The 12,118-nt window shown below is 60.8% G+C and overlaps 1 protein-coding gene across 6 annotated transcripts in view; it reads right to left on the minus strand.

Moving 5' to 3' along the window:
* Positions 1–12,118, minus strand: part of SCN5A (sodium voltage-gated channel alpha subunit 5) — a 103,433-nt gene that overhangs the window by 32,585 nt on the left and 58,730 nt on the right. For 2 of the 6 annotated variants that reach the window (XM_004614569.3, XM_055136165.1), the window contains exons 15-19: positions 10,031–10,204; positions 8,368–8,727; positions 4,103–4,543; positions 2,690–2,845; positions 508–628 (exon numbers count right to left, since the gene is read on the minus strand). In XM_004614569.3, coding sequence (XP_004614626.2) covers positions 508–628; positions 2,690–2,845; positions 4,103–4,543; positions 8,368–8,727; positions 10,031–10,204 — 1,252 coding nt within the window. Of the gene's footprint in view, positions 1–507; positions 629–2,689; positions 2,849–4,102; positions 4,544–8,367; positions 8,728–10,030; positions 10,205–12,118 lie in introns of all 6 variants that reach the window. The other 4 variants (XM_004614564.3, XM_004614565.2, XM_055136166.1 and 1 more) reach the window with 2 other exon arrangements.

A 12,118-nucleotide genomic window follows, 5' to 3' on the forward strand; every position in this document is an offset into this window, starting at 1 on the left:
AGATTCTCCAGAGAGTGACCACGGGCACGTCCAGTGAAGCAAAGAAGGGCCTGCAGGTCTGGCCAGGGCTCAGGCTGGTGCTGGGAGGGCTCTGGCTTGCCTTTGGCTCCTCCAGGGAACCTTTGCTTAAGAGAATGTTCCAGAACTCCCTGCAGAGCTGTCTGAAGTTTCTTGGTGGGCGGGGCGGGGGGGGGGTGGACCCCAGAGCAGCAACTCCAAGCTGACAGCACCATGGGGCGGGGAGGGCCGACTCCCTTCCCTCTCGAGCTGCTCTACACATGTACCGCCAATTTCTGGAAGCCTGCAGTGTTTCCCAGGGGCCACTAAGTCGGAGGCCAGGGGCCGGGGGCAGGGAGTGCCCCCTCCCGCAGTGTCATCTGTACTGCGGGCAGCCAAGCCTCATGTCACAGGCAGACGGCAGAGCCCTGGGGTTGAGGCCGGGCGGAGGAGCCAGGCCTCCAGGTGGGAGTGGGGCTGGGACAGGACTCCCGGGGTGCCCCAGGGTACCTTCAGTGAAGCAGTCCTCAGGGTCCTTCACATCCTCGCCCAGGTCGGGGATCTGCTCCAGCAGGTCGGCGGTGTTGGTCATGTCCGCCGTGCTGCCCTCGGAGAAGCTGTCCTCGTGCGTCTGCGGGAGGGCGTGTGGGGAGAGGGGCCGTGAGTGCGGGACACGCGGCCCCCTCTAGCCTCCACACAGAGCCACGGGGGCAGTGAAGGGCCACGACTGAGCCTCCTCCACTGCACTCCAGGCGGTGAGAGCCTGGGGGCGGGGGGCGTTCCAGGGCAGGGTGACGGGGCACTGCTGGCGTGAGCCCCTGAGTCTGTAGTTCCGGTCTAGTGAAATCTTGGGGGGCTGCGGGGGGGGAACGCGCCTCGGGAAGGGAGAACCACCTTCCTTGGGAACAAAGCAGACTCGGCCACAAGGACGCACACCGGTTCAGGGACATGCGGGCAGACGGGGACAGTCGGAACCAGAGAGGCACACAGAGGCACAGGCCAGACATGCAGAGAGCCGGCCCACAAGTCGGCCCCCTCTTCCCGCCCAGTTCAGACGGACGCTGGCGTGAGATGCAGGAAGCCTGATGCACGAGACAGACCTGTGCGGGAGTTCAGCCCCGGCTGACCCGGTCACAGAGAGAGGCCTGTGTGGCGTGCCCCTGGTGCGTGTGCCACTGTGGGTGCCAGGGAATAAGAGGGCTTCCCTTGGTGATGCCAGCACCCCCCACCCCCACCACCACCACCACTAGGGAGCTGCTGTGCCCGGGACGATCTCTCCGTGTCCACTCAGCCAGGCCGGGGCAGCTGGCACCCAGTGTGCTGACTTGGGACCCGTCATGCTTTCAAGCTGAGGCCGGACCCTGGCTCCCAGGCCTCTCTGGGGGGCGGGGGAGGGGCAGCGTGCCCTGCCCACTCTGCTCTGTTCACTTTCCGGGAACCCGCTCTCCACAGAGCCTTGGGGAACTCCCCACCACAGGGGGCTTTGGGAGGGGAAGTGGAGCGGGGGCCTTGCACCGTCAGGCCCTGCTGACCACTCTGGCTCAGGGCGGTCAGGGGGCCCAGGGGTGCTGCTGGCTTCTGGGGAGCTGCTGTGAGATGGCCCCTAAGCTCGGCTGCCCAGGCACCGCCCCACACCCACTCCTCCTCACACCATCTCTCCAGGGCTGCGGGGCTGAGGATGGGCCCCTGATCCCTCCTGGGTTCATGTGAAGCCGGGGGGGGGTCCTAGGAGCTGCCCTGCCTTTGTGGGGGGCCTCTCTCGACCCATGAGAAGGGAGAAGGAGCAGCTGCTTCCCCCCGTGGCTGCCTTCCCTGTACTGGTGCTGCTGCCCAGTGGGAGGACCCTGGTCAGGGTCCCACTGCAGATGAAGTGAGGGGGTCCTTCCTCCAGGAAGGCCCCGGGCCCCTGCTTTCCTGGGACCGGTGCCACCGTGCACCCACTGCTAGGAGTGAGGAAGGGCCGGGGTTCCTTCGCTGCCCTTTGGCGGGTGAGGCGCCTTCCCAGGCCCTTCTGCTGCCCCGGTGGCTTCTTTCCCGCCCTGAGTCACTTGTCAGACCATCGGGGCAGTGGGGCCCGCACTGCCAGGACAAGGAAACCCCTGCCCCCGGCACCCAGCTGGCCACACCACAACCCGTCCTGCAGTCCTATCTAGGGAAGGGCATGAGGTGGCAGAGAACTGTCTCTAAGGAGGGCGCCAGGGCTGTCCTGCGGCCCGACCTCTGCCAGGGTAGGGGGGCAGTGTGCGGGGTTGGGGGTGGGCACAGAGGTGGGAGGGCTTGGCTTGTAAACACCAGGCTGGCATCAGGCAGGCAGGGAGGGAGGGTCAGGGGTACCCTAGGAGCTCAGACTGGCCACACAGGTGGAGTCCACCCGCCTCCTGCGAAGGCTGCTCACTTGCTCTTCACATAAGTGCTCCTGGGCTTTAGACCTCGGAAGTGAACTCGGATGAAAGCCTTTTGGTGGGCCGGGAACACCCCCTTCTAAGGCCCCTCTTTACTCAAGGGGGTCAGTGGCCAGGGCCGGGGCCACCAACCTGTTCTCAGAGCTCCCAGGAGTCCCCCCGGATGGAGCCATTCACAGGACAGACACGGACCAAACAGGAGGGAAGCAAGAAGCCCAGTGAGCAGCGTGGTCACATGCCGGGGGCCCCGCCTCGGGCCCCGCGGGCAGCAGGCCTGGAGCTGGGTTTACCTCGCTGCACCCTGAGGCCGGGGGCTCCGCCGCCCGCTGCTGCCAGTCTGCCGGAGCCACGCAGGCCTCGGCCTCCGAGGTGGCCGTCTCGGACGCCTGGCTCCAGGCCCTGGGCTCCGGGAGGGCCTCAGGGCCGTCGGACACGGGCTGGGATTCCTGCTGAAGAGACCCCCAAGCTCGTGAGCAACCCGGCCACGGGCGCTCTGTGTTCGGGCACTGCCCAGGTTTCTGGGACACTGTCCCCCGGTCCCTGGCACTGAGCTGGACTCCCTGAGGCCCCTGCCAGCCTGGCACCATCCCCCACTTTCTCCCCTCCCCAGAGTGCAGCTGGCCACAACGCCCAACTCCCAAATACTGACCACTCCACTTTGAGAGGACGTGCTATCGACCCCGAGCTCCCATGGCACCCTACATCTCTCTCTCCCCACCACACACACACACACACACACACACACACACACACACACACGCACACATGTGCACACACAGCCAGGCATGCACGCACCATGGCCCCAGGGAGCCAGAACCAGCAGCCTCTGGAGAAAGACAAGGCAGAGCGGCTGGAATTCCATTTCCGAGCCGGGAGCATCCGGGAGCTAATTGGAAGCCGTGGTCCTGGAAACTGGACTGACCAGGGCCCAGAGCTAACCTCGGGCAGCAGAGGAAGCAGGAGGCCGTGTAGAAAGCAGGCTGGGACTCTGAGCACCGTGACCAACCTTGCCCCATGCTGGCCTAGAGGAAGTGGCCAGGATGGCCCCCCCGGCACGGGAGAAGACCCCAAAGAACCAAGTAGAAATCATCTGAACCGGCTCTGGCCGCAGGACATGGGCACCGGGGATGCAGTGGGGGGGGAGCGGGGAGTGGAGGGGGGTACGGGGAGAGGGGGGCTGTCTCCTTTGCCCAGACGGATCCCAAGTGTTAAAAATAACAGGTTGGGAGATAAGATAGCCCCGTCCTTGACACCTGCCATCTTAGGGCTGCTTATTTTTAAATCTCCGATCCAGCCCTGGTCTGGGGGTAGCGGGGGGAGGGGGAAGGCACTGCTTTTCTGCTCCTCACTGTGACTCGCCTCCATCCTCACCCAGACCTTCAGTTTCCTCAGGCAGGGTGGGGCCGAGACCCTGAGATCCGAAAGGAACCACGCACGAGCACTGTAGTTAGGCCTCACCTTCCCTGTCTGCAGAGCCCAGGGCTAAACGCACGCATGAGGGTCTCCCTCCAGCCCCCCGACCTGGCTGCAGAAAGGGGGTGTGAGTGGATGTTGGGGCACCTGCTTTCTCCCTCCAAACCAGTGCGATGGGGCAGGGGCAGTGGCTGGGAAGGCTGGGTCCCCCGGACAGCGGGGGTGGGGGGTGGGGGGGCGTCGTGGGGAGAGGGAGGCCCTGACCACCTGAGGCCGAGTGGGGCGGTCACCTGCTTGCTGGTCTCCTCCTCCGTGCCCAGGCTGTTCTCGTCGTCCTCCTCCTGGTCATCTGTGTCCGACTCAGCCACGGCGATGGGCACACACACGGGCTCCGAGTCCCCCGGGGTGCCCTGGCCTGGCCGCTTTCCTTCCTCGAAACGCGTCTCCTTGCGGGCTGGCGGGGGCTTCTCTGGCTCCGGGGGCGGGGGTGAGCCGGCGGCAGCCATGCAGCTGGGGAGCCGGCCGCGGGGGGCAAGGGCCGCGGGCTTGGGGGGCCTGCGGTGCAGGAGCCGGCAGCAGAAGTCCCTGGTGGTCTGCTTGAGAAAGCGCAGGCCCCGCTGGATGCGGGCCAGGGCCAGCTGGAGGTTGTTCATCTCCCCGTCCTCGTCGGGAGCCGTGAGGTTGTCGGCGCTGAACGAGCTGAGCAGCAAGGCCAGGAAGAGGTTCAGGACCTGCGGGGACACCGGCTCAGTCTCTGCAGGGCGGGGTGCGGGGACATCGGGGGCCCTCCTGGGGGCCCCCTGCACTATCAGCGAGCGGCAAGTACCTCTAGGCCTGAGCCCCAAGCCCTGGGCCTTCATCCTGAGCCCTGCCCGCACCCCCCTTGTCTTGTTTATGGACCTTGCTGACTGAAAAACAAACTCTAAGCTCCGCTTCCAGAAACTACGAGAGCGTCTGAGCTGAGTGTGTGACACGCAGCTCTCCTGTGGTCTGGCCAAGTTCAGGGAGAGAGGCAGGGTCCCCTGGACGCCAAACCTTCCCAGGTGGGGCCTTGCTGCCTTGAGGGGCAGGGGGTCTGGCAGCCATGAGGCTGAGCACAGGCAGCCCCCGGCTTGTGCCGATTCCTGGGGAGACGAGACAGTGCCTTGTCTCAAGCTCTTGGGGGCTCTCTCAGGACCCCAGCTCTGCCAGGGAAGGAGGTGGGTGAGGTGCTGATGCCACTACTGACACCGGCTCTGGGGACGCAGGCTCTGTCTCTGATTTGCAGCCAAGGGACACGGGCACCTGAGCAGAGAAGGGGACAATGGCAGGAGATGAGGCCAGCAGAGCATAGACAGCCTGAGGGTGGACAGCAGGGTCATCGAGGACGGGGGACAGCCGGGTATCCCCGTCGGGGCCCAGAGGGCCCAGACAGCCGGCTGGAGAGGAGGGAGTGGGGAGGTTGCCAGGGCTGGCCTGGGATGCTGTGGGGACCAGGCCAGAACCCGACGGCACAGGAGGTCTCGGGACTGCCTACGGCTATTGTCTGGGGGGGGTCAGGATGGAAGACCCACGAAGGCGGCTTTGCACAGTCCCTGATGGGTGCTTCCTGTGAAGCCATCCTGCTGGAGTGAGGTTCCAGATTCTATGCAGAACTTGTGCTGAGTGGTGGAGATAGCACCAGGGGCCACTGGCCCCATGGGATGGGATAAGGAGGGCCAAGACACATCCCCCGTGGCCCAGGCCACCTCTGTTAGCTCCCCCCAGCCAACAGGCCAGACTTCTGACCTCACCAGTCCTGGGACGTAAGGTGCTCTCATTGCAGGATCGCCACACCCCCAGAATGGAGTTGAGCTGAGTGGGGCCCCGAAGTGGGGTTAGCTGGTGCCTGAAGGTGGGGGTGCAGTTTTTATTGGAAACCCACTTGGAGTCCCTGTTTGGGCTTCTCACCACCCCAAGACCGAAGTCGCTGGGCAGGAGTCTCCCAGATGTGCGGGCCATATGGGGGGCGTGGGGGAGGAGGCGGTCTCCTGGACTCTCCTCCGAATGAGGGTCGCTGCCTGAGCCGGCCACCTTCTGTGGTCACCGCTGGGGCGGGGACGGGGCACCCACGTGATGCTGAGCTGCCGTGCACTCCGACCTCTGCCCCAGCCCTGCTCCCTGTTCACCTCTCTTCCTGGCCGCCCACCCAAGACCCTCCCTGTCGCCCTCGAGTGAGCCTGGCCCCACTGCCCCTGACCTGCAGGTGTCTGGGGCCCAGCAGAGGGCAAGGCAGGGGGGCGCCCGGGAAGCCCTGGCTGCCCACACGGGACCTCCCGCATCACCTCGGCCTGGAAGTCTGGCTCCTTCCCGTGAGCTCCCTGTCAATCAGGCGGCTGCTCGGCAGCCCCTGCCTGATCATCACTTCCCAGTCTAGTGGCAATCTTGTTCCACCCACACCCCGGCAGAGGCCCAGCTCCTGCGGAGGCCAGGGAGGGGGGCCGCGTGGGCTGCCTTCGCCTTCCCTCCTCCAGCAGCCTCTAATCTTCTCATGCCCAGCTAGATCTGTGGGGAAAGCGGCAGGGCTGCATGCAGGAGGGCAGCTCAGCTGGCCCCCGGCTGGGAGCAGGGAGCTGGCGAACCTGCTTCCTCCCTGCAGCACACAGGGGCTAGCGGCGACGGGCTCCGTGGTCCTCAGCTGGACCACCAAGGCTTCTGCCCCTTACGCGCTGCTCATCCTACTTCTTTCCTCTTTCCCATCACCCAGCTGTCAGGTCAGCGCCAACCCCTCCTCTAGGAAGCCTTCCTCGACTTCTCCTTAATGAGCCTGATCACCCCCCACCAGACCGAGCCTCATTTCAGGCCTCTTTGAACCCCCCAGCTTCCTGTTCTCCCAAGCTGGTGAGCCAAGTCAGGGTGACAGTCACCTCTGTCTGCCCAGCAGCATCTGGCACAACGTTTTTGTTTTGTTCTATCTTTTTGCCACATTTGGCTGTGCTGAGCACAGCTAGGGCTCACTCCTGGCTCTGTGTTCAGGGATCACGCCTGGCGGTACTGGGCAATCATATGTGGTACCAGAGACTGAGCCTGGGTTGGCCACATGCCGGGCAAGTATCCTACCCATTGTACTCTCTCTCTCTATGCCCTGGTACGATGTTTTACATGCAATAGAGAGCCCAGCAGAACATGCGTGAATCTAAAATGATAAAGACATGATAAAAGTGATAGCACAGCAGGTAGGGCGTTCGCCTTGCATATGGCCGACCCGGGTTCGATTCCTCTGCCCCTCTCGGAGAGCCTGGCAAGCTACCGAGAGTATCTCGCCCCCATGGCAGAGCCTGGCAAGCTACCCATGGCGTATTCGATATGCCAAAAACAGTAACAAAAAGTCTCACAATGGAGACGTTACTGGTGCCCGCTCGAGCAAATCAATGAGCAACGGGATGACAGTGATACAGTGATACAGAAAATACTGACAGTGAATGACTCATGAAATAATAGGTAAATGAGTACATAGGCCATGAATATAAAATGAGTAAATTGTCGAGAAACAGGCAATGAATGCAGCAAATGAAAAATAATATGACTGGATGGATGGGTCCATGAACAAGCAAAGTAATAAGTAAATTACTTTTCCACCCATTACAGGGAATGGATGGAAGGGAATGATAGATGGAAGGGATGAATGGGTTGAAAGACGGATATGGGGGTGTATGAAGGAGTGGCAGGGTAGATAGGTGGAATTATCAGTGAGAGATGAATGGATGAAAGGAAAATGGGTGGATAAAAAGCAGTGCCTGTGTATGAAAGAATGAGTTGATGAGTGATTGGGTGAGCAGATGAATGGATGGGTGATGAATGAATGAATAAATAGGCAAGTGAATTAGTAGATGGGGTTGGTGGATGTCTGGGTGAGTAAGCAGATACATGGATAGAAGCTGGTAAGTTTGTAGAGATGCTGATGGAGAGGCAGTCAGGTGGGCTTTGGGAGGGTGTGGGAATGTGTGGAAGGCTCGAGGAGGTAGATTTACACTTGAGTACAGATATGGAGGGCTGGAGTGATAGCACAGCAGGTAGGGTGTTTGCCATGCATGTGGCCGACTTGAGTTCAATTCCTCCATCCCTCTCGGAGAGCCCGGCAAGCTACCGAGAGTATCCTGCCCTCATGGCAGAGCCTGGCAAGCTACCCGTGGTGTATTTGATATGCCCAAAACAGTAACACACAAGTCTCACAATGGAGATGTTACTGGTGCCCACTCGAGCAAATCGATGAACAAGGGGACAACAGTGCTACAGTGCAGTGCTACATAAGTATAGAAGAAAGGGTCAGTAAGACGGTAAATCTTGATGATAAATGTCAGATGGACGAGTAAGGAGTGCATAGGTATGTGAATAAATGAGTGGGTGAATAGACAGTAAATGGATGAGTAAATGGATGGTGTGGTAGATATTTGGCCGAGTTACTGAACAGACAGATAGAAGGGTAAGTAAGTAGACAGATGGATAACGGGGTGGGTGAGTAACTCGGTGAATAAATTAGTGGGTAGGTGTATGTGTGGGTGCGCGCGTGAGCTTGTGACGAGTAGGGCCAACTCACCACAAGGTTGCCGATGACCATAACCAGTAAGAAGACCAGCAGGCAGAGGGACTGCCCGGACACCTCCATGCAGTCCCACATGGTCTCTATCCACTCGCCGCAGAGGATGCGGAAGATGATGAGAAAAGCATGGAAGAAATCGATCATGTGCCACCGGGGCGGCAGGTCTGTGTTGCTGCTGATGCGGTAACTCAGGTCCGAGTAGTTCTTGCCAAAGAGCTGCATCCCCACCACGGCGAAGATGAACACGATGATGGCCAGCACCAGGGTCAGGTTCCCCAGAGCCCCCACCGAGTTCCCGATGATCTTGATGAGGGTGTTCAGAGTGGGCCAGGACTTGGCCAGCTTAAAGACCCGCAGCTGGAGAGGGAGGAAGAGGAGAGGTCTGCTGAAGGCTGTTGGCTGGCGTGCATTGCCCAGATCCCCCCTCCCTTCCATACACCCCCCCCGCGCCCCGGCTCCCTGGGTAAAGAAGGGCACCGACACTGGTTTCCCCGAGAGCACACCCCTGGAGGGCAGCTTCGGAGGGTGACTCAGATCTGCTCTCTGACCCCACGGCAGCTTCCTTGCTCTCTCCACTCTCACATCCGTCCATGGCCCTGATGCACAAAGTTCTTTCCCAGATGTTTCCTTCCCGGCTACCTGTGGGGCCAGCTCAAACCACCTCTAACTCATCCCCGGCATCTTTTTCTCTGCTCCATCATCACAGAGAAAGGGAACACTGCTACCTCGCATGCGTGGAGCACCTGCTCTGGTACTCAGGAGAGATGAACTCACTTAGAACTCCCACACCGCACATAGCTGCCACACTTACGGCCTTTTTCTGACATGTCCAGAAAACCAGCCCTTTAAGGGACGCTAACTTGCCAAGAGGATCCTTGGTTCAGGGCTGTGCTCGGGCTTGGAACCCATGCCCTGGGCTTTCTCTGCTGCCCCCCAGCTGCCCTGCAGTGCATGGGCTCTGCCTTGCCGCTGGCACGCTGCCTGGAGCTCTCAGACATTCTGAATTCCTTTTTTTTTGGGGGGGGGGAGGGAAGGGCATACCTGGTGGTGCTCAGGGCTTACTCCTGCCTCTACACTCAGGGATCACTCCTGGTGGGCTTGGGGGACCACAGGTAGGACCGAGGTTGGCCGCATGCAAAGCCAGCACCCGACCCACTGGACTATCTATTGCTCTGGCCCCACTGGACACTCTGAATTCAAAGCAGCTACACAGACCAGCAGCTGTGGCCTCACAGATACACCTGAACTTGAGCACTGATGCCCCCTATGTTTGTGGGTGCACTCAAGGGGCTCCAGGGAGACCAGCAGGAGGTGAGAGCAGCTTCACTTTAGGAAGTGGTTTCTTCTGAGTCCTGGTCTTCTCCACTGGGAAGGGGTGGGTAAGAGCAGGACCCCCTCCGGGATCCTGTGAGCAGTAATGGGCTCACTGTGAGCCCCAGGCACTCTTCAGAGCATGGGACGGGGACCCCACTACTTCTTTGAGAAGTCGTAGGGGCTTGCCTCCTGTCCCACCATCCCCGTGCCCCTGACATCACCCTCCTCGCTGCATCTGACTCCCAGGAGCACTCAGGAAAGGGCAGCGGGGTGAAGGTCTCGTGGACGGGTGGCTGAGGGGTGGCCCGAGCAGACGCCCCCACCCCGCTGTGGGCCCCGCAGGTACCAGGCGGAAGGAGCGCAGGACCGACAGGTTGCCCATGCGGGACAAGCCCAGCTCCATGAGGCTCAGCGTGACGATGATGCTGTCGAAGATGTTCCAGCCCTGCTGGAAGTAGTAGTAGGGGTCAAGGGCGATGATCTTGAAGGTCATCTCTGCTGTGAAGATGCCGGTGAAGACCTGGGAGGGAGCAGGAAGGAAGGACTGACTCTGGCTCTGCAGGAGACCCTCTGGCCCTCGGGGACCCAGTGTCCTGCCTCCCTCTCCCCCCGGGTCTCCCTCCTGCCCTCCCGGCACCCAGACCTTGCTTGGTCGTGGGCCTGACCCTGGTGGGAGAGGTGAGTTATCCCCTCCAGCCTGGCTCCAGACTGGCCCCTGGCGGGTGCTACAGAACCACAGGGTCCAGGGGACACTGAGTGTGTGGACTCCACACTCGACACACATACACACACACTGAGTGTGTGGACTCCACACTCGACACACACACACACACACCCACACACACACACACACACACAGCAGCCCACACTCGGGTGTGCCTGGGCCTCTGCTGTGGCCGCCCTGCTCCTCCCCAGGCCAAGCTTCCCGCTGGGAACCCTCACAGGCGCCATCTCTGAAGGGCACAATTGAGTGCTGAGTAGGGGGCAGAGGCTTCCCAGACCTTGTTCCCCCGTCCCACCGGGGAAGGAAACTGAGGCACCCAGAGACTCAGATCTGGGGCCATGGAGGTGAGGTCAGAGCCGTCCTTTGAGGTTGGTGGCAGCCAACAGTCCCTTCTGGGAACCTTCCTAGGTGGGGACTTCACCCCCATCATGGATTCAGAGTCGCCCAACTCAGACTGGCCGAGTCCCCGGGTCAAGGAGCCTTGGGTGCAGTGCGTCAGACAGCCAGGACCACAGCCAAACACCCCGCGGCGTGCCGAGTGCCAGGGGACTGAGTTCTGAGGCCCAGAGCCCCATGCAGGCGTGGGCAAGGGTGGGCTTTATCCTGAAAGCCAGGCTGAGGCCTGTGAACTCAGGTAAATAAGGTCTGAGGTGTGAGGGCAGTGAGCCCGGGTCAGTGTCAGGCCTGTAGCAGCTATAAGGTGGGCATGCGGAGCTCTGCAGCTGGGTCACAGCTGAGGCATCAGTGCCAGGAGGAACCATCTGGCCCCTCGGGGTGCTGCCAGGAGAGTCCAGGAGTGCAGAGAACAGCGGCCTGACCCAGGGGCGAGGCAGTTCCCGCCACTGGAACTTTGGGCCGGTTTCTCTCTGAGCCTTGAGTGTCCTCCTTGTGACCCCAGGCCCCCAATAATAACTCCACGGGGGTCTGGGAGTTATCACTGAGGCCCTAGGGGATGCTCTGAGTGAGAGGCGGTCCCCCTCGCCCCAGCACTGACAGCACCACGAGAGGGGCTGAGGGCGCTGCTCTTGGCTGCCAGGCAGGGCTGCCTTCAGACACACGCTGCATGGTTCAGAGTGTGGACCCCGCTCTCTGGCCGCTGGGGTCCCCGCTTCTGGCCGCTGGCTGGAGGTGCACGGAGCAGTCAGGACACGCGGGGACTTGGAGGAATCTTAACAAATGTTTTTATTAGTTGATTTTTTTTTAAACTATCGTTTAGGCACCACAGTTTCCAGTGTCAGCATTTATGGATTTGCTGCTTGGGTGTCTGCATCTTTACCAGCAGCAACGTACGGACCCTCCTCTGTTGTCTGCCCACTGCCCGCTCGCAAAGGGTCTGCAATGGTTTCATCCTGTACATGCGATGAACTCGCTTTCACCTTCATCGCCAGGGCTGGGGTTGTATGTAGCACAGTGGCTGAGGGTATGTCTCCCATGTGAGGGGGAGGGGGGTAGGGGGGGTCCTGGGTTTGAGCCCTTCACCGCCACCATCAACGCCACAAAGCAAAAGCACTCAGCCTCAGAAATCTTCCACACACCCTTCTGTGCTGATGAACTGATCTATGGCATAATTTTTCTTTTTCTAACAAGTCCACTCACTGTCAGGCCATTCTTTTGCCCACATTGAAATGTGGCCATCAGAAATAATCCTTCGCAAACATCTTTTAGCTCCATGTCTCTAATTCTTATGATAAATTTCTGGAAATGGAATTG

The sequence above is a fragment of the Sorex araneus genome, chromosome 4 (genome assembly GCF_027595985.1).
Source record: "Sorex araneus isolate mSorAra2 chromosome 4, mSorAra2.pri, whole genome shotgun sequence".
Lineage (NCBI taxonomy): Eukaryota > Metazoa > Chordata > Mammalia > Eulipotyphla > Soricidae > Sorex > Sorex araneus.